Source organism: Populus nigra, chromosome 18 (genome assembly GCF_951802175.1).
Source record: "Populus nigra chromosome 18, ddPopNigr1.1, whole genome shotgun sequence".
Taxonomy (NCBI): Eukaryota; Viridiplantae; Streptophyta; class Magnoliopsida; order Malpighiales; family Salicaceae; genus Populus; species Populus nigra.
In genome coordinates, this window is record NC_084869.1 from 3,500,127 (window position 1) to 3,522,474 (window position 22,348).

A 22,348-nucleotide genomic window follows, 5' to 3' on the forward strand; every position below is an offset into this window, starting at 1 on the left:
AAATTATTTGCAAACTTGAAAGGATTTTTCCGCCATCCTTCTTTGACTTTATGGAACACTTGGCAATACATTTACCTTATGAGGCAAAAGTCGAAGGACCCATTCAATATCGATGGATGTATCCATTTGAACGGTATGTTTTCATGTCATATTATTTTTTACTCTTTTCCATTTTTTTCCTAAACTAATTGATATCAATGATATAGGTATATGTTTTATTTGAAGAAAAAAGTGACAAATAAAGCTAAAGTTGAGGGTTCTATATGTGAAGCATATTTGATTGATGAAATTACCAATTTTGCATCTTATTATTTTGGAGATGACGTGCAAACAATATGGAATCGAGTTCCAAGAAATGATGATGGTGGCCTTAAAAGTCTTGATGGACAACTTTCAATTTTTTCTTACCCGGGGAAAAAATTGTCTAGAAGATCGTATAGAAGACATTTGTCACATGCTGAAATGAAAATTGCACATAACTATATTTGTTTCAACTGTGAAGAATTGAAGCCCTATTTAGAGTAAGTATGAAATATTTTTTTAATACTTTATTCTTAATAATTTAATTTTAAAAATAAACTATTTATAATTTAGGCAATGTCATCAAGAGCTAAAGTCACAACAACCACATGCTAGTGATGCTGAAATAGAAAAACTATGTGAGGAGATCTTTCCAATTTGGTTAAAAAATAATGTAAGTAGTTTTATATTATGGTTTTTTTAATGCAATTTTATTATTTTGAGAAATTATTTTTTTTTGAAAAAAAATATTTATTATGGTATTAAATGTTATGATAGGTTGAATATCAATCAATTGGAACTGGGAATCAAATCTTTGCACTTGCTATGGGCCCTTCAAATTTAGTTAAATGTTATAATGGGTATTATGTGAATGGTTTCAAATTTCACACTCAAAGTTATGATCGATTTAAAAAGACGATGAATAGTGGGGTTTGTGTGAAAGGAAGTTGTTATGATGCCAATGAATGTGACTATTATGGAATGCTTGAAGAAGTTGTTCGGCTAAAATATTTGGGGAGTAAGTGCAAAGTGTTCATGTTTAAATGCCATTGGTATGATACAAGAAGAGGAATTAGAATGCATCGTTCAAATGGTTTGGTGGAAATCAAGCATACTTCTCGACTATATGGAAATGAAGATATTGTGCTAGCGCAACAATGTCAACAAGTCTACTATACTTGTCCACCTGACAATAAATCTTCTGAATGGTGGGCAGTAGTTAAGACAACTGCTAGAAGTCACTATAGCGTTAAAATGGGTGAATTTATTGAAGATGATAACAATACAAGATCATTTGATGTCGCTCAGTCAGATGAGATTTCTCAACCATGTCGTGTCCTTCCTACTCAAACACTTGATGATCCAAATATATTTGTTGAAGCATCATATTATACAGAAATCAACCATTGTGAATTGCTTCAATTACAGGCAAATTCAGTAGAAGTTGAAAGGGTTTCAAATGAAGAATTTGATGATGATGTTAATGGTGATTACGATGATGATGATGATGATGATGTGGTTATGAGTGATGATAATGATGAGCAGCATGATGATGATATACTGTAAAATTTATTTTGTATGTATTGTATTTGGACTTATTTTTAAGTGATGTAAGTTATGTTTGTATTAATGGTATTAATTAAAAATAATTATTTTGTTTATTTTATTTTCTTATTGTATTAATTAGTTCATATTCAATAATTACAAATAATTCAGTTATATTTATTCTATAATGTTGTTTATTGATGCTAATTTTTTATTCTATTTCAGGTATCTAGCATGTCTCGACGTGGTTCTATATTAGGTTCCAGGAGTAATAGGACCACTTCATCTAGATCAAATGGCCCTTCATCTGGGCTGAATAGCCAGCATCCATTTCTCATCAACCTATTCATCATGAGTTGCATGATTGCTATAATCCTACTTGAAATGCACATCATACTCAGCAAGATTATAGGAGGAGGGATGATTATCAATCGTACGAGGGTTTTCACTTTCAAGATTTACTTCAAACTCAAGAAGGTTTCCCTCAAGATCACCCATATACTTTTGGAGGATATAATGTTGATGGGTGTTATTATGATTGGAGGGGCAAGGATGTTAGGAGAGGTGAGAGAGTTGAGGAAGATAGAGAAGAACAATATGAGAGAGTAGATAGTGATAATGATGAAGATGAAGATGAGGGAGATGATGTTAATGCAAGAGGATTAGGTGATGAGACAATTGTAATGTTAGAGATTCAGAGGATCGAGATGAAATCCCATCAATCCACGGTTCAACATCTTCTCCATTGCATTATGAGCAACGGGTTCAAAAGCAGGGTTTTGACACACATAAGGATCTAATTACAAAAAAAAAAAAAGAGCGTCGTTTATATTGAACAACAGAGTAAGTTGAAATTTATAAGGTTATTGAGTTTTATAATTATTTTTTAAACTTTATTATTTTAATAAATCTTTGTTATTTTTTTAAAGCTTTAATACCTCATCGTATGGGCGTGAGATCGGACTTATTTTGAGGTCAAATTTTAAAGGACCATGGCACAATTGGGAAAAAGTAGATTCAACTTATAGGGATGAACTTTTAAGGAGTTTAAGGTATGGCATTATACATTTTTAAATTGATGAACTTATAGTGATGAAATTGATTATCTTTCAAATTGTTTTAGTAATACTTTTATGTTGACTTATTAATTGATATTGTGAGACTTTAATATATTGATAAGTATAATTTAGTGCTCAGAGATTGTTTGATGAATGAGATGTGATCCAAGATGATTGGATCAAGATGAAAGTTGTAATGACATATAATAGAAGTGTTGTCGATAACTTGGTACCAACAAAAATAGAGGAAACTCTGCCGAATTTTATTTTTTAAAATCCATAATCTTAGATATATTATTCAATACTTGACATTAGTAATGAAATATTTGAGATTTCATGACATTATATTTGAGGGTGTTACATTCTTTTTTTCTATGCACATCATATCTTAGATGCAAGGAATATTAATATAGTAAAAATAGTTTTTTATGGAAGTGAAGACTAAAATGAAGTACGAACCTCTTAGATACAATTAAAAGAATTTATAGCAAAGGCATTAAGTTTGTTTGACCATTTCATTGATTGAAAATATAAATTAATATATAATTGTTTTTGCATCTCTAACGACATTAATTAGGTTAGAACATGTAAATTAATTATATTTTAGGAATATATTAAGAAATGGTAAGGTATATACCAAAAAAAATATGTTCATTTTTTTTACTACTGATTGTGTGATTGTAATTATATAGGCTAGTTAATAATTATGTTGAACTTTGTTTTTGTTTTTGTTTTTTTATAGAAAAAATATATATTTTCTGAGGATGATGAACCAATTGTTCGAAAGATTTGGGAGGATAAGACAAGAATTGCTTTGAACCAGCAGTTGACACGAGCTCGTAAGAGAGCTATGTCGGACAGAAATACCACAAATATTATGGATTGCATTAATAAAGGTCCGGTTTGGATAAACAATGATGATTGGAATCAAATGATTAAAGAAATTTGGTCCACCCCTGAATTTCAAAGGAGATCAAAATCTGCAAGAAATAATCGGCTAACTGAAACAGATGGTAAATTAAGCACTCATTCTGGAGGTACGGTGTCATTTGCATCATATCGAGCTAGCATGGTGAGGATTGTTTATATTTGTTATGTTGGACTTCAAATTTTCATATTTATTTTGTCTAATATTTTTTATTTGTTGATAGCAAGAAAAAACAGGTGGAAAAGAACCTCTATAGGATGATGTGTTTTCGGTGTTGCATCAGAGTGCCAAGAAGCCTGAAACCTTCATAGATAACAAGTCTAAAAAAGTTGTTGTAAGTATTTTTTTTATGTAATTGAATTATTATTTAAAATTAAAAATAAATTTATTATTATATTTAATTTTATTGTAGGAGAATTACAAAAAAAAGATGATTACAAGATATGGAACTGATCAGGAAAATCATCCTTCATTTGATAGAGCAGCTTGGTGTGCGGCTATAGGAGGAGTTGGAAAGGGTATAATATATGGTGCACCTGGTATGCCAAAATCCATGGTTAGTACGAGTGCTTCATCACAATCCTATACGATGGAGTCAACACCTCCTAGCTCATCAATTCAGGCATTGAAAGAGCAAATAAAGGAAAGAGATGGTCATATTTTATCACTACAACAGGAGATGACTTCAATCAAAAACTTTTTTAGTAATATGGGATACCAAGCTTAGGCATCAAATATGGACCAAGGTATGTCGACACCTATGACTTCATCTATGCCGTCACATATGACTCCACAGATGTATCCCTTGTCTAATCCAGTATATCGACCGAGGCCTCGACCACCGTATACCGGTCCCACCTCATGATGGTCAGCATTGTTTTGGTTCGTTTCCACCACCACCCCCACCCCCACCCCCACCACCACCTTTATGATAAAACATATTTATTAAATTGTGACTTATCTATTTTGATGTAAGTTTGACGAGATTTAAAAATTTATTATGAAATTTATTTTATTTGACTTATTATTTTTGATAAAATAATTTCTAGTATTAATTTATGTTCTTTGTATATTTATCTATAATTTTTGAAACAGCCACAAATAATTTAAAAAATTCAATAAATGAAAAAAATAATTTAAAAAATTCATGTTAAATCAGCAATGGATTAGCAACGGAACATTCATTGCTAATTTACATATTCAGCAACTGAATTTCAGCAACTGATAATCCGTTGCTAAAAAATTAGTAACTAATAATCCGTTGCTAAAAAATTAACATCTATTATTTGCATCTGAAATTATCTGTTGCTAATTTCATTGTTGAATTTCATCAGCAATGGATTTTAATGTTATTTGCAATGGAATAGGTAGTTTCTAATAGGCTTTAGTAGTGTTAGTGATGCAAGTAACAAGAAGAACATCATATATTTTTAAAGATTTAGATGCAATAAGAGAGGAGGTAGAACCAGTGCGAGGAATAGATAAAGGTTGACCGTTACCCATATAGACCCTTTGATTACCATTGTAAGGGGAAAATTCATCAAGAACAGCAGTATCATTAGCCATGTGAGAAGTTGCACCCGTGTCCGTGCACCACCCAGTATCAGAAGAATCTTTAGGTGAAGTGGAAGCAAATGCTTCGATCAAACCTCCAGCCTTAGCTTTCTTCAATAGTTTACCGAGTTTATGGCATTTCTTGGTAGTGTGTTGTTCTTTGTTACACCATTGACAAGTGATGCCAGAGGTTTTATAAGATTGTCGTGATGCTGGCAAGGGAGGAGTTGGTTTGGAACGACCAGAGAAGGAACCACGTTGGACAACCATAGCCGAATGAGAAGAGGGATCCCCAGGGATTGACCAAGAAATTAAAAAGCTCATGGTTGTGATTTTTCGAGACCAAATTAATTAGTGAAGGAGGGCAGTGGCAAACGTGACAACAAAAAAGTGGAGAAATTTTAAGTTGATCGCAGAATGATCGAAAAGAACGTGCATATTCAGCAACACCACGAGAGCCACGTCGTTGCTTCAGCAGGAGTTCATCTTTCAGTTGGAGTTCTCTGGTCTTTGAACTGCGAGAAAATGATGTTTCAAGAGACAGCCAAGCATCACGAGCAGTAGTGCAATTAACAACTTCAGCCATGCATTCCTCAGTGAGAGAGGTATAAAGAAGGCTGTCTTGTAGGCAGGAGCAGGAAATAATCAGAGGAATTGGATTTGTTATATTATATTTTTCAATATAAATTGATTTGGATATATAAAAGTTATATTTTGTAAAACAACATGGTATTTTTATTTTGGTTTTCAATCAAAATAAATAATTTACTTTCAACCCAAAACTTTTTCAAAGTCTCGACAATCATATATCAAACACTATTTTATTAGTAATTTCAACTCATATATATATACACTATAACACAATGCAATAATTTTAAGTACACAAATATCATAACAAATATTAAATAGAATGTGTAAAACTCTTAATTATTTTATTCACGATAATATTCACAATATTTACATCCCTAACTATATATATATATATATATATATATATATATATATATCATAATTTAATAAAAAAAATATAAAAATATTATTACATATTTTTTAAAATAATTCATTACATGATGTTTAATTTTTATATTTTGTTCACTTTAGTTTTGTTCAACAAAATTATACATAATGTATTATCAAAGAAAATCAAATGACCTATTCTAACTGGAAAGTTTTATGGTGCTTAGAAAGTAATTAATGATATCTTATTAATTACTTATTGGATTCACCTTAAAAAAATATAAAAACAAAAAAAAACTCATAACTCACCAATAAATATAAGAATATATTCACCTGGAATTTATATTTTCTATTTTGTTTTTTCTCTTTAAAATAAGCTCAGTGACTAACCAATATGATATTATTAGTTACTCTTTAAATACCATAAAATTCTTTGTTCTAACTAATTAATCAATTTTTTTTTCTATTTTTTCAAATCAATTTATTGTGTTTTTATGTTAGTGCATACTTATTATGTATCTATTTCTAAAAATAATAAAATACATTTATATCCTACCACATGTCCTACCTTGATACCTAATGAAAAGTGTGTACCTTTAATTAATGTTTTGTTATTATATTGAAATAAAAAAAATAGAGACAATAGAAATAAAGAATACATTTTCTTAAATTTTATATTTTGAAAATATAAGAATTTATACCAAAATTATTTAAAAGACAAATTTATTATATATTTTTATTTTTTTTCTCTTCAACCAAATACATTTATATATATGTCTCATGTATTTGTTTTATCCTAAAACACTAATCAAACATATATATGCATTTTATGTGCAAAAACTCCATACCTTGCATATGACACACATTTGCTTATATTACATTAACAAAATATTAAATAGTTTATTTTTCAAATTAAAATACTAGGTTTTATTAATTATAAGTCCAACTTGAAACTAATTCTATCCTCGCCTTGTTATTAGTAAAAATTGATTTTTTTATTTGTCAAGTAGTGTTTATTGAAAAAAAAAAAAATTTCCTATAAGTGTGACCCCATCTTCTAAACATTGGGTTGATTGAGAATTAAGCTTCATAATTTGTTTTGGTTTGTTTTTTATAAGGTTATCACAATCTTATAGACCGAGTTACAAGTTTAAAAGGTTAACTTGAGTTAACTCGAGATTTTTTTTTATTCTCTTTTTTAATTAATTAGAAATTAGGCTTCATAATTTTTTTTATTAGCAATTGGGTTTCATAATTTATTTTAATTTTATTTATATTGAGTTACCTTGGTCTCATAATTCAAGTTTGACAAGTTAACTAGGTTGAATCTGCTTTTTTTTTTAATTTTATTCTTCAATATTGAGTTGATTGGGAATCAAGTTTCAAAATATTTTTTATTTGCTTGTTATTAGGTTATCACAGTCTCATTATTTGAGTTGTGGATTTTACATATTAAACTAGGTTGACCCGATTCGATCCAATATATTATCATTTCTGTATAATTTAAAAAAATATTGTCTTGAATTTATTTTTTAGTCAAACTATGATTTTTTGAATTGTCCAGAGTGTCTTTGAACTTTCCAAGTTGATTGAGTTACATCAGGTTATTCTTTACACGATTAGATTTTTCTTGAAAAGAAGTGAGTAATATCTGAATATTTTTTTGAACGTTTTAAAAAAAAATCCAACAAGAAGCATATTTTAGGTAAATAATCTAATTGAATTACTAAATGATAAAATAAGTCATTACTATATAATAAATAAAATTAATTATTAATTTATTACTTGAAGGCATTTAAGTTATTATATAAGCAAGCAATTACAAACTACTACATAAATTCACTTATTGTATTGTAAAATAATTATTTTGAATAATTAAGTACACATTTAATGAAATAAAACCCTTAAAAAATCAATTTGAAAACTTCATGGCCAAATGCCAAAATAATAATTAGTGTAATTAATACAGTTTGACCTAACAAATTAAATTACTCACCATCAATTTACATCTAACTAGATAGTTGGTCGTGATTCATTGTGAGCTGACCTGAATTTTTTAAAGCATAAAAAAAAACAATGACTAAATACTGTGAGTGTATTTTAAAAATGAAAAAGAAATAACGATTCCAAACCATAGAGAAAAATAGAAGAAAAATATCAATCATCAATCCCCATAAATCCAAACGATGAAAGATAAAATTGGGAAAAAAAATTCAATGAATAAAAAAAGTAAAAAAAAATACTAGCAAACTCGAGTGATGAAATTAAAAAAAAATCAAGATTATGGATTCAATGATGAAATCAAAAATAAATTAAAATTTGATAAAGGTGCCAAGAATAAAATTTAAAACCAAAATATTGAGGGTCAAAACCTAAAATACCATCAAATATTGAATTGAATGGCTAAATTAAAAATTCCTAATTCCACAAATTCATAAAATAATCCAAAAAAAATAAAAATCAAATAAGTGAAGATCAAATTAAAAAGAAAAAGAAAAAAAAATCAAAATACACCATTTTGATGCTCAAAATGCTGACCTAATGGGTTAACTCATGACCCAGGAGACCTAGAGCTTAGGCCGGCCTAGGACTCAAAAGTAATTGGAATAAGGCACGGAAAACATTTAATGTTTATATTTAATTCAAAAGCAATAATCCCCGTAAAAAAAAAAACTAAGTTGAACAAAGCTTGAAAAAAGGCTATAGGTAACTTGTGTTTTTTTCAAAACGAATGAAAAATCTCATAAGAATTGGAAAAAAAAAATAAAAGAAAGTTTTGAGGATGAAACTGAAAAAATAAAAAAAAATAAAAGAAAAAAACTAAGTAAATATAAGTAAACCTTCTAAGTCCAAGTTAATCTCTTAAAGTCGTCAACTATTAAGTTTCAAACTTATATTCAACTAACAATCTCTATATAAAACAAATTTAATATTGAAGGGTGAGATAAATTAATTTAATAAAAAAAATTATTGTTAAAAGAGTAAGATCTAATAAAGAGCACAAAAAAAAGCAATATTAGATCAATTTAATATTGAAAAATGAAATAAATTAATTTAATTTAATTTAAAAAACTCATTTTAAAAGAGGTAGATGCATCAAAAACAAAAACAAATCAACACAACTCGTGTTTATACTAAAAAAAAAACCTTAGAGTCATCCTATTGTTACAAAAAAAAAACATGTGGTAAAGACGAAAACATCCTCTCTTGTTGAGCTTAGATTTTTTAAAGTTAGAGATTAGACATATCATTTTACTATAGAAAAATATACCAAGACAAAAAAATAAAAACAAAACCTCTATAATATTTTAGCTTTTAATGATATTATCGTACTTTAACTATGTAAATAAAATTAAAAATATATAAAAGTTCTTGAACAAAAAACATATTTTTTAACTTTTAAGGGTGATAAAGTAATTTTAATATATATAAAAAATATAAATTTACTAAATTATCATGATGAATTGAGAAATGATATTTTAATGTTCTAGAAAAGACAATTATATTGCCGCAGCCAAGACAATTATTTAGTGCATTGAAAGATAAAATAGTCAATGTATTACTTCAATTCATGGTGTTTCTCCTCACATGCCCAAAAAAAACTAAATTCTTTTAGTTTTTTTTAATTTAAATTGAGTTCTTTTATTAAACTTAATGAAAATTGATTTAGTCAATTAAATGGTTGGCTTTCATTTATCCTTTGCATTAATCATTTAAAAAAAAATCCAGTGTCTCTTAAAAATATTAAATTAAAATTATTATAATTTTAAAAATATTTTAAAATAATATTATTTTAATTTACCTGCCCAATATGCGAGAAGGGGCTGTGATACACGCATGGTCTTATAATTATGTAATTCATATAATTTTAGCAAGAGCATACTGCTAACGTGGCATGTAGTCATTGGCTATCCAACAAGAGTTGACGTGGCAACTGCCAAGCAAAACTATACATAGCTAGAAACACCTTCTTATCTCCCTCTCTCTCTCTCTCTTTGTGAATCAAAAATCGAAATAGAAAATAAAATAAAATAAAATAAAAATGCAGAGACACATACTCACACTCTCTCTTCTAATTTTCTCTCTCCTCCCACTCTCTCTCCTCGCCCGCCAGTACTTTCTCATCCTCTCTCAAGAAGACCTCAAAGACATCCCTTCCTCCCCAACCACTACCTCCTCCGATGTGGACCCCAATGAGTCTCCACCCGAGTGGGACGAGTTCGGCGACTCTGACTCCAAACCCGAACACGAACTCGACCCTGGCTCCTGGCGCCCGATCTTCGAACCCGACGCCACCACATCCTCCACCTCTGCATCGAAACTCGATCCGGAGATGGAGCAGTACTACTCCGCCGTGGAGAAGATGTTTTCGGCTGTGAGTGACAGTGAGGTTAGGGTTGTGGAGGAAGCAGTGGCGGAAATTGAGGAATTGGCGACGGTGAAGGGGAATTCCCATGCCCAATCGGTTTTAGGGTTTTTGTATGGATTAGGGCAAATTAAAGAGAGGGATAAAGCTAAGGCTTTTTTGTATCATCACTTTGCAGCCGATGGAGGCAGTTTGCAGTCTAAATCAGCTCTTGCCTACACGTATTACCGGCAGCAGGTGAGCTAATTTAACTTGCTTGATTTGATAGTGGATTATTTACTTTTTTTAATAATGGTTTGTATTGTTGTTTGGTTTTCAGATGTATGAAAATGCGGTTAAATTATATGCGGAATTAGCAGAAGTAGCAGTAAATAGTTTTTTGATTTCGAAGGATTCCCCGGTGATTGAACCGGTTAGGATACATAATGGGGCCGAGGAGAATAAAGAGGCTTTGAGGAAATCACGAGGGGAGGATGACGATGTGTTCCAGATTTTGGAATATCAAGCTCAAAAGGGGAATGCGGGAGCAATGTTTAAAATTGGGTATTTTCACTACTTTGGATTGAGAGGATTGAGGCGTGATCATGCCAAAGCTTTGGCATGGTTTTCGAAGGCTGTAGAGAAAGGGGAACCCAGGTCAATGGAACTTCTTGGTGAAATATATGCCCGGGGAGCTGGAGTTGAGAGGAACTATACTAAAGCGCTTGAATGGCTTACACTTGCTGCAAAACAGCAGCTTTATTCGGCTTATAATGGCATGGGGTATTTGTATGTCAAGGGTTATGGAGTGCAAAAGAAGAACTACAGTAAAGTAAGTTAATTCTGTTTCCCTTTTCATCATATTGTTGAATGTAGCTTTCTTTGTTAATATTTTGTGAATAGAAGACTGGATTGCATGCTTGCCTGATTTGGTCTACTCGTGTCATGCATGGTTTCCTCTTTGATATGGCCATTCCCTTAGTCAATTGAATTTGGTTGATAGGCCAAGCTTGCAGTTTCGGATCCAGCTAATTAAGTTGGGAATTTATTCTTCCCCTCTTACATTGAAATTTTTTTATTTAAATCCTCAATCTGTTTGATATAGCTTAGCTTGGATTACTTTGATATCTAAATAATTGTGTTAAGATTTAGTTGACTAGATATATTTTGGCACCAATTACATCAAGAATTTGTTGAGGTTAAGGGCCTGATATGGTTTTCTTTAGCTGTTTTATATTCATGCATGGGAGCTTTTGTACCTTAAGTGGCCATTTTTCCATGAAATGATTAAAGTCTTGACCTTGCAACCACAAGGGCGCAAGTTTGAATTTTGAGAGGAGTCATTGTAAGAAAAAATGCTGAAGGGTCTGTCCCCAAATTCTCTTTTGGGGTGATGATTGAGTAGCCTCTGAACATTCTGTATTAATGCAGTGTATGTGTACTGTATGCTCATCTCAAATCGCTAATGTATCTTCTTTGTATTTGCCTGCATGTGGTAAATGTTCTTTTATTGGATAGTTTCAGAATATGCATCAAACCTATTCTTTTTTTCTTTTCTTTTTTGTTACAGGCAAAAGAATACTTTGAGAGGGCTGCTGACCATGAAGATGCTGGTGGGCACTATAACCTTGGAGTAATGCATCTTAAAGGGATTGGAGTAAAGAGAGATGTAAGGTTGGCTTGCCAGTATTTTATAGTAGCTGCTAACGCAGGTCAACCAAAGGCATTTTACCAGCTGGCAAAGATGTTTCATATGGGGGTGGGGCTTAAAAAGAATCTTCCTATGGTAAATTCAATTTCTTTACCTTTCAATCTTCCTACCCAAGCTCCTTATTACAATGTGTATGAACTTTTTGTGTGCTTTCTCTTTTTCCTTTTGCCTCCATAACTCCATATCTTATTAATAAATTTTTTTGTTGGTGTCAGACTTCCACTGTCAATTAGTGAAGGATCAACCATGTTCTGTTATTTTCTCACTGCTTTCTGAATCCTTGCTTCTGATGGACATTGTCTTTGTTGATAATTGCTAGGTTCATTAAAGCACTTATATCAGGAAAATTTAGTGACATAATACCAAGTTCAAAACAATACCTCTATGCAAGCTATTGCGAGTCTAGTTGCTAATTTGTTAATAGGTGAGGTTATTGATCATATTCCATGCAGATCCCCCATAAATCTGTATTTGAGCCACATTCTGAAGACATTGAATACCTAATAAGGTCAATTGAAGTATATAATGTATATTGCCAAGGTAGTTTTTTTGGGACCTATGGGATCTAGTATTTTGGAGAACTGTCAAAAGTGGATGAGTTTGTTTTAAGCTTTAATCTCTAAATCATCTCACTTGTGTAACTTGGGAAGCTCCCCAATACAATTTGAACAGTAGGTCGTTGGTTTCTGTTCTTTTGAATTCAAGAGTGGATGAGTTTTTTTACGCTTTAATCTCTAAATCATCTCACTTGTGTAACTTGGGAAGCTCCCTAATACATTTTGAACAGTAGGTCGTTGGTTTCTGTTCATTGAATTCTTTTATGTTTCTCAGCTCCTTTTAATTTGAGGTCAATTTGCATGTTATCCCACCACCTTCCTACTGATGAAGTGAGATTGTGGGATCAGATATTTTTTTATCTTTGTGAAATGTATATATGCCTTTTGACCCTGCACTTCTATCTATTGGTGTATGTTGCAAACAGTTTTGAAATGTGCCAACCAACACTTGTATCCATTCATTTTACAAGAAAGTTTTACTTTTTTCCAGGCTACTGCGTTATACAAACTAGTAGCAGAACGGGGCCCGTGGAACTCCTTGTCTAGATGGGCATTGGAGTCATACCTAAAAGGTGATGTGGGCAAAGCATTCCTGTTGTATTCAAGGATGGCTGAGCTGGGCTATGAAATTGCACAAAGTAATGCTGCATGGATTCTTGACAAATATGCAGAGGGTAGCATGTGTATGGGGGAATCTGGTTTTTGTACAGACTCGGAAAGACACCAGCGTGCCCATTTTTTGTGGTGGCAAGCTTCAGAACAGGGCAATGAACATGCTGCTTTGCTTATTGGCGATGCATATTACTATGGTAGGGTACGTGTCCTGTCTTTCACAATTTTGAAGTTTTTTGTTGCTTTTTTGGTTCATTTTCTGAATAGTTTTTTCATCCTAAAACTTTCCTTAACTCTTTCCTCCTCTTCTTAGGGTACTGAGAGGGATTATGAACGAGCGGCAGAGGCTTACATGCATGCCAAATCGCAATCTAATGCGCAAGCTATGTTCAATCTTGGTTACATGCATGAACATGGTCAAGGACTTCCACTCGACCTTCATCTTGCTAAGCGTTACTATGACCAAGCTCTTGAGATCGATCCTGCAGCAAAGTTACCTGTCACACTAGCCCTCGCAAGCTTGTGGATAAGAAAGAACTATGCAGACAGTTTCATGGTCAGTTTATTTATCTGCTTTTCATGCTTGTCTTCTTTAAGCATAGAAGTGAAAATTAGATGATGGTGCAAATTAGACATCTGCTTCTATCAATTGATCAGAATTCCTATGTATACATGAGCTGGGCATGTTCCTCCACTATTGCCCTATTAAATGTTTCAGCCAGTGATTGTTTTGATGCTCTGAGTATTATAACCACTGGAAAATCTAGTCCTAACTTGCTAAAGCTTGTTGGGACATGCATCTTTCACAAAAGTTAAGAAATGAATAATGAGGACCTGATATACATTTTTATTCAATCATTAAAATCATGTAGTTTACTGCTTGAAATAGCATGTTTTTGTTGCTGATCAGAAACTCCCCACCCCTTGGGTCTCGTGGTTTTCTAGCATGTTGATGCAAGAATCATATCATCACATGGATGGATGTTCTTTTTTTTCTTCCTCTTAGTCTCTCAGATTCCTATGAAATTTGGTGAACTTTTGCCTATTTTTGGTGATCCTTCTTGCTAGAAACTGCCTTTATCTCATGTGAAGCTCACCCAACCAATGCAATCAGTTTGTTCTCTTCATATGTTTTGCTGAACAATTGAGGGAGAAAAGGGTTTTTCTTTTTGAAGAACAGAACAAATCTTTAGTATGCTACCCAAAAAAGAAGTACAATATGGAGAATATTGAAACTTGGTGGTGCAAGATTGTTCCTCTGTTTCTTTTCTACCAAGCCAAACCGCCCCCCCGCCCCCCAAAAAAAAAAAGCCAGCATGGGTGGAGGAGGCATGGGGTTTGGTAAGAATCACTATGAAAATATTTCATCCAATGAATATGAGGTTTGGACATAATGCTTTCTATTGGAGGGCATGGGCAGAAGATGATCCTTGTAGTCAATCATAATTAGTTTGGTTGTCAGGGTTGAGTTTTGGAATTTTGTTATAATACTTTGACTAACTGATCCAAGGATTCTTTGTCTCTATATTAGGTACATGTAATTGATTCATTGCCTGGAGTCTATCCAAAAATCAAAGCATGGGTGGAGAATATTATCCTGGAAGAAGGAAATGCAGCAATACTTACTCTTTTTGTCTGTCTGCTTACGGTTCTCTATTTTCGTGAACGGCAACGAAGGAATGCTGCTGTTGAGGTTGGCATACAAGACCAACATATCCATCATGCACCTGCTGCACTCAATTAGTCAGCAGCTCGCCATGATCTTCAGAAATGCAAGGTTTTGTTAGTGATCATCTGTGGAAAGCTAAAGTTCATATTGCAGTTGTGTTGTCATCTGGGGAGAGGCCAAAATCCACATTGCAATGTTATGTACAGGGGTTTAGATCTCTATCAAATCAGATGCCTTGTTTCAGGCAAACATTGTACCATACAGAGACGGAAGAGCAGAAATAAAACATGCTCTGTCTCGCATGTGGAAAGACATGCTTTGTTTCAGGCAACATTGTATTCATCACAGGATTATCTGACGCCATATTTAATAGGCAGACAGGCATGTTTGTTGTGCTACGTGCAACATTCGTTTACACAACAGATACATTGTTTCATACAAGAATTCTGCTTGTGATGAGCAAGGATTTCGGGGTAATGTTGTGCAACGAATAGCCAAAACTGAGCTTAGTGTCCTTTTTTCTCCTAGCTGCAAAATGAATATCAAGCTGGCTAGTTTCCCCATTTCTCTGTGGTCATTCTCTTTGTTATTTCATCAGCAAGCTTTCTCTACAGTGTGCGCATGATTCTCCTATTGATTTTGAATCTCCCTTACAAAACTATGAATATAATAACACCACTCTACTACAAGGAAATTTTATATTATACATAAAACTTCACTGGCTCGGAGTAGCTCCACCCAACACTACAAGCCCTAAGCAGAGTATGTGATGATACAGCTACCAAACTATTTACAAATACAGATAGCTCAATACAGTGTTAAAATCCTAAGTACACATAAATAAAAAAAATGCCAGCGTATCAACCTGTAGCTGACTCTCTGTTAAACTCCTTAATCCGCAAGCTTGGTACCGAAAATTCTATATTGCCTACTTCCCCAAATGTCATTTTTGTCTAGGTAATAGGATTTCAAGCAACACTGCACCCATGGTGGATTTCTGGACGCGGGATTGGTTCCTTTGCCATCATTATTTGCAGCCACTCCAAGCAATTTGTCTCGCTTCCTTGTCAGCACATCAATCGACGGGTTACCATCAAAAAATTTCTCCTACCAAGGATGAAGATGGCAAAATATAAAGCTTGGTCACATGAGGAGCAAAAACCACTGTAGATTATAGAACATTAAACCAGTGTTGACCAGCGCATTAAAGAATTTTAAATCATTCATTAGAAAATAGTCATGTCTGCTCCGTGGGATGAAATGAGGAACAGATGATACAGGACCATATATCGTTGAGGCTCTTGAAGGAATCTTCTTTTACCCATTTTTTAACAAACATATTACTTTCACATATTTCAATCAAGAAATATTTGCATTAAGCAATAAACTGTAGTTTCTACCAAAACAAATTAAGGTAAACCTATAGCCTTTACAAGGAAAGAAAATATTTGTATTAAGCAATAAACTGTAGTTTCTACCAAAACAAATTAAGGTAAACCTATAGCCTTTACAAGGAAAGAAACTCGGTTCTCTGACTCCAGCTCAACTTAACGTGCCCACAATCATATGCAGAAAAAAAAACAAAAAAAAACTTACCCATGCCCCCATCCTAAACCAATTAGAGTCAGCTACATGGATCATTCCTCCAGTTTTGTTAGAAGCTGAACACTTTAAAAGTTGTTATGACATTGAATCACTCTTATCACTTCCACTCCGGTTTTTTCTATTTCAAGTCAGCTACTCCACTCTCTTCTCTCCCTTGAAACTTCAGTCGGTCATTCTTGCAGTCTTCCTCAATGGTACATCAAGGGACCAAAAATAAATGAGGCTGAAGGACTTCCCTTAAAAAGATTCATCTCTAAACCTTAAAAGAAACATGGGAATTTTGCATAACACTGTTCACAAAGAAATACCAACGTAATCAGGATCTAGATTCTGAAAGCATTTTTGTATACATCACAAAATGGCCTGAAAGTTAGTTTGCAGACCATTCTGAAATCAAAGCCTGCTGCTTGTGTTACAGTAGGTACCTTTGTTGGCAAAGAAATACCAACATGATCAGGACCTAGATTGTGAGAACATTTTTGCCTACATCACAAAATGGCCTGAAGATGACCTTGCAGGCCATTCTGAAATGGCCTGCTGCTTGTGTTACGGTAGAAGTTTAACTTAATCGAGACTGAGAAGACATGTAAAGCAAGAGAGAAACTGGAGAGAAAATACACAAAAGTAGGACCAAAATGCATTAGTCCAAAAGTTACTAGTTGAAATGTACATTTTCTTTCTACCCACAGATCTTATATATTAAAAAGGTAGTGAAAAAGGTGCTTTGTCCTATCAAATAAAGGGGGCTAACAAACATGTCCCCGGACAATCTGACCCGGTAATTTATCCTGATCAATGTGCACAAAAAGAAAAATTCACTACAATAGACCCAATCTCATACTTTTTGTCCATTATGCAAAACAACCAAAATTTTAATCTTTTTTTCTAAATTGCAAAAAATTAAAAGTTTTATGTTAAAGTTTTAGATTATTTATTTTCAATGAGTGCTTAATTTTATATTCATTTAATTTAAAAGATAAATTAAAACTTGTATTGTTTACATTAACAGACAACAAAAATGGGACATCATATATCAATTGAGAAATATAGATGATATATCAAGGTATTATACTCACATGCATGATTACATGAATATTATGCCAATATTGTCAAGATAATAGCAGGTTGAGTAGGAGTAAGAGAATGTCTGTACCCCATCTTCAGCATAGATGAAAGCATGAATTCTGGCAGTTGGATCCTCTATGGTTAGTCTAATTCTGTACGTCCCATGATGAGAGAAGTCCTCAGCACGCCATGGAAATGCAGCCACTACTCTAATTATGCACTTGAATCTAGCAGTTGCCTGCAAGGTTTAAAGTCACGCAAGTGGTGTCAAGCTGTCTGTAGCCCACATATTCCCTTTTTTGTGTTCCCTAAGCCAGCTTCTATTTTCCATCAAAATGGAATTTATCATTTACAGGAATGTATGGTTGGCTCCCTGTCATCACCCAAAACAGCTATCTTGTGCTAGAAGTGTTTTCTAATGTGTTGAAATGTCAGCCTAATGCTTGACAAAATTGCAACAACTGACAGCCTAAACATGAAAAATACAAACAGAGAACATTCTTGCCACTGCCTAAAACACCACGAGCCAGGTGCATCTCCAAAAATTTCTAGAATCACCTACTTTGGTTTTTAGGATTAATATTTCAACACAGAAATCTGAAGTGCCAACTTTTGCAGGCTAATTTTAATTCTAGTAAATATTATCCTGAAAGGAAAAAAGAACAACAAAACAAAAAAAAAGGCCAGGGCAGCATAGTTCATGTAGTACAGACAAGACTTCAATTAAAACTCCCCAAAACATCCCGTTTTAAGCCAGAAGGATGGAGGGGGAGAACCTCGGTGACATACCTTCCTCTTTTTTTCACGTGAGACTATAAAGGCCGGAAGTTTTAACATTGCACTGGACCATGGCCATGGTCATGGCCCCTGCTATGAACAGTTTAAAAATGCAATTACTGTTGCTATTGGTGCTTATTTTCTATTTTATTATGGTACTAATTCTCTTACAGGAGAGCGACCACAAAACAATCCCCTGGCTGAGGATGAACAGTCCAACAAACAGTGGGGAGGGATACTATTGTTTGTGAAAGTTAACATTAATAGACATCATCTGAAAACATGAAAATGAACTGGTTAGCATACAGACAAATATCCTACCTCTGAATAGGTGAGAACATCCATTAACGTAACAAATGGCATGTGGTCATAGTCAACCTCTGAATAGGGGGGGAAGGACATGTGTGAATAAATCATCACCATCATAGAGCTTCTAAGCATAGAGAAAATGAGAAAATGAAGCAAACGCAGGAATCATATAAGAAGTCAACAATGTCAAACCTGTAATTTGTGAACACCATGGAAAGCACCAATATGGGATGCGCCCTAATTTCAGCGACAAACGCTCATTGTATGACCTTACTTACATGGATACATAAAGGAGAAGCGATATCAATTTTGAATTCTCCATTAAAAACATGCAATGTTCAATTGCACTTATATTTGAATATGTATTATATAAACAAACATATAAATACCTTTGGCACGCTAAGACGAAATGGTCCTCATTTGACAAATATCTAAGCTTTGTGAAAGGTGTCAACACACCACACCACAGTCCTGCATGCACTTCACAGAGTATGCTGATGAACTTTACCCATTCACCTGTATTGAGCAGGTGGAGAACATGCTTCTGATTGACTTTGTCGATGATTACCCGTAATATCGTTCCAACAGTAGGAAATGTACGTAATAAATCTCTAGACAAAGGAGGCGAGGGTTCCAACTGTAAAGGAAGTTGTTCATCCATTTTGTGCTCTGGACTGTGATTCAATTCAGAATAACTACATCAGCAATTCTTATAATGACTATCAGGGAATAATGACAAATATACAAAAAGAACATGAAAAAATAATCATATCTGGATAAGAACCATATCAGTATATTAAAATAACAGAACACAAACAGAAAAGCCCAAGTGAAAAATCAAAAAATCTCAAAGTCGAAAACCCAAACCAAATCCTGATGTCCAAAAACACCCAAAATCCAAAGTTCATACTCAAAATCAAGCCCAAAATGATCAAAGGGCATGAAAGAGAGAGAAAAAATGTAAATAGAGTTGGAGAACAAGCAGTGAACAAACCCATGTTTTTTTTATTATAATCATAATGTAACAAAACCCAGATGGAATAAAGAATCCAATGGCAATAGCTGTGCTCTGAAATAACTAATCAATAAAGTAAATATCCACAGCTCTAACATGTTAGCTCATATCAACTCACTTTGTATTAATGCTGATTGGTGGAGAATCTGTTCCATCCCAAACAAGCACCATCCACTCATTCTTGGCAATCTCACAAACATGAAGTATCTTAACAAGGTGAGAACCATTTATCAGCAGTAGGAATAATGAAAAGGATTGCGGAGAAAAATTAAGGTCTACTCTGGTTACTCATACGTACTAAAAGGATACAAAAAATCCTAGGCTCACCTTGCAAACCAAATTAGCATGCTGTCCTTCCCTCATCTCTCTCAGGAAGGAGAAAGTATTTACTCCTATCAAAAACAAAACATTAAAAAAGCTTTTTACGATGATAACAGGCATGATTTGATGCAAAGCATTCTGGCAGAAGGATGGATTGCTTCCATATGCATGAATACTCAACAAATTCAACCCCCCCCCCAACACACACGCACTAAATACATCGGTGCTTCCAAGTCAAGCATCTCAGTTATGATTCCAATTAAAAAGAGGCTGGGATATGTAGAAAAACAATGCTGACATCAGAATGCAAATAAAACAGTGACCCAAGAGTTTGTCGTATCGAATTAAGGTTAGACTCATTGCCAGTCCACTAAATTTTGGTGAATGCTTGTGACCTTATACATCACCTTAGTCATTGGAGTTAGAGGGCTGACATGCACATGAACATCAACCCTCAATGATTTACTCCTTGACCTCATTTCTTTCATGAATCATAGAACATGCACTTTTTTACTTGTTTAGAAATCCTCAAAATCCAAAACCACATCTTTTCCATTAATCTCATGATTACAAACATTAATCTTAATGAGAATCAGTACACTTAATTTTGGTTCTCAACAAAACACAAGATACCAGTTAACTGCAATTTATTGATGCAAATATGGATATTCCAAAAATGATTTTTTTTCTCATCAGTAAAGTGTACTCTCGAGTGTACCTTCATCAACATGAAAGTCAACCAACCATTTTCTCATGCCTGCTATAAACTTCGAGTCATGGTCTCTTGGACGAAATAATGAGCATTGATAAGGTAGGAAGTCTTCACCATTTTTTCCTTCATATAACGCAAAAGAAGAAAATTTTTTATTGAAAAGAGCATAGACACCATCGTTGTGAGTTTTCATCTGCCAAAAAAAAATGCCATATATTTCAGCATGCTAGAAGTTAAACACCATTAAGTTCATAAGAGGTCCTACAAGTATGAATAACACCAGTTTTAACCTAAAAGAAAACAAATATCTAGAAAGAGAGAAAAAGACAAGAATTTCATTTAAATTATCAGAAACCAAAGCCAAATGATAGGCGTTCACCCTATTACAACATGGATTATCTATCAAAAAATAAAACAAAAGCAGCTTCAATTCCCTCAAAAAAAATTCAACTAAATGTTCTTCACCAAACCAAATCGATAATGTAACACTTCACATGAAATTCCATGCCAGATCTGCAGGTTCCTCTAAGCTTAGGGTGGGAAACGAGATGGTAAAAGTTTCAGTTTTTCCTCTAAGCTTTCCGTGGTCGTAGATCTGCTGCGGAAAGACTTAGGCATATCCGTAATCCTAATGCAAATAAAAAAAATAACATATGTAGTATTGGAATATTTTTATACTACATAAGATCATATATGTCTACCACGACACGAGAAAGTTGAATTATATCTCCAGGCGACCCAACACTAGGCAGATTTTCCATATGTGCCATGAAAAAGTTGACCGGAATTCCAGGCTTCGGGTATGATTCATCAACTATTTTCACTGAACAAAAATAATCTGCAAGCAGTAACCAATTTGTAAACATGTGTACTGGAAATAAAAAGTCCATAATATGAACAAGAATTTGTAAAAATTGAAAGAAAAAAAAAGTGGCTCAGAACAGACACCTTAACTTGAGAAGTTCATCAATCTCCCGCCAACCATGAAAAAAATAATTTTCTGGTAGCGGCCGTAAGTCCGGCCTTTATTATCATCATCGCCACTCAAAATCAGTTTTTTTTTATTAAATGAAGAAAAACTGAATTAGGAGATTTTGTTAAGAAAAAAAAGGTAGCCGTACCGGTTCCTCGGGTGGTTTTGGGGAAACCGAGCTCGATAACAACGCCGATTAGATTGACTTTCTGGTTGATTGCAGAAATGGCGTCTTTTATTTTCAGAAACTTGTAGTCGTCTCTCTCTCCCATTTCTTCCTCTCTCTCACACACTCCCTATCGTGCTTGTTATGTGCTCCCTCTATATTTTTAGGGTTTTTGTGGATGGAGGGAGACGCAATTTTCTTATGAGGATTCAATTTGAAGGATGTTTTACATTTCTATCCTCGTTAAGAGTCCGTATGAAAAAAAGTGGAGATGGAGGAGGATACATGTCATTCGTTTGTTATAAAATGATAAAAATTGATTTTATAAATAATTTATAAAATTATTTTTTCATTTGTTTTAAAATGATAAAAATTTATTTTATAAATAATTTATAAAATTATTTTATATTATTATTCTAACGAAGCGTTTTTTTCCTCCCATAACACT

General features: G+C 33.3%; 2 protein-coding genes and 1 non-coding gene across 6 annotated transcripts; 1 reads left to right on the plus strand and 2 right to left on the minus strand.

Annotated features, from left to right (window-relative positions):
- Positions 1–10,046: 10,046 nt before the first annotated feature.
- LOC133677827 (ERAD-associated E3 ubiquitin-protein ligase component HRD3A-like) lies at positions 10,047–15,520 on the plus strand. The gene is made up of 6 exons (XM_062099957.1): positions 10,047–10,666; positions 10,749–11,240; positions 11,979–12,194; positions 13,167–13,490; positions 13,602–13,844; positions 14,820–15,520. The coding sequence occupies exons 1-6, from the start codon at positions 10,106–10,108 to the stop codon at positions 15,030–15,032; spliced, it is 2,049 nt and encodes a 682-aa protein (XP_061955941.1). The 5' UTR covers positions 10,047–10,105; the 3' UTR covers positions 15,033–15,520.
- Positions 15,521–15,638: 118 nt separating this feature from the next.
- Positions 15,639–22,097, minus strand: LOC133677828 (protection of telomeres protein 1b-like). 4 transcript variants are annotated; one of them, XM_062099959.1, is made up of 11 exons: positions 21,883–22,023; positions 21,710–21,784; positions 21,463–21,599; positions 20,768–20,954; positions 20,056–20,120; positions 19,847–19,935; positions 19,103–19,387; positions 18,906–18,982; positions 18,726–18,784; positions 17,716–17,865; positions 15,639–16,064 (listed from the first exon to the last, which is right to left on the minus strand). In XM_062099959.1, the coding sequence occupies exons 3-11, from the start codon at positions 21,529–21,531 to the stop codon at positions 15,849–15,851; spliced, it is 1,197 nt and encodes a 398-aa protein (XP_061955943.1). In that variant the 5' UTR covers positions 21,532–21,599; positions 21,710–21,784; positions 21,883–22,023; the 3' UTR covers positions 15,639–15,848. The 4 variants fall into 4 exon arrangements, 2 of the variants coding, with proteins under 2 accessions (XP_061955943.1, XP_061955942.1); XR_009835845.1 differs by lacking the exon at positions 21,710–21,784 and adding an exon at positions 16,554–16,745 and having other exon boundaries at positions 15,924–16,064; positions 21,883–22,097; XR_009835844.1 differs by lacking the exon at positions 21,710–21,784 and adding an exon at positions 16,554–16,852 and having other exon boundaries at positions 15,924–16,064; positions 21,883–22,097.
- On the minus strand, positions 21,692–21,804 carry LOC133679030 (small nucleolar RNA snoR113). Its single transcript, XR_009836093.1, has one exon. It is a non-coding gene; the product is annotated as a small nucleolar RNA snoR113 (small nucleolar RNA).
- Positions 22,098–22,348: the final 251 nt, after the last annotated feature.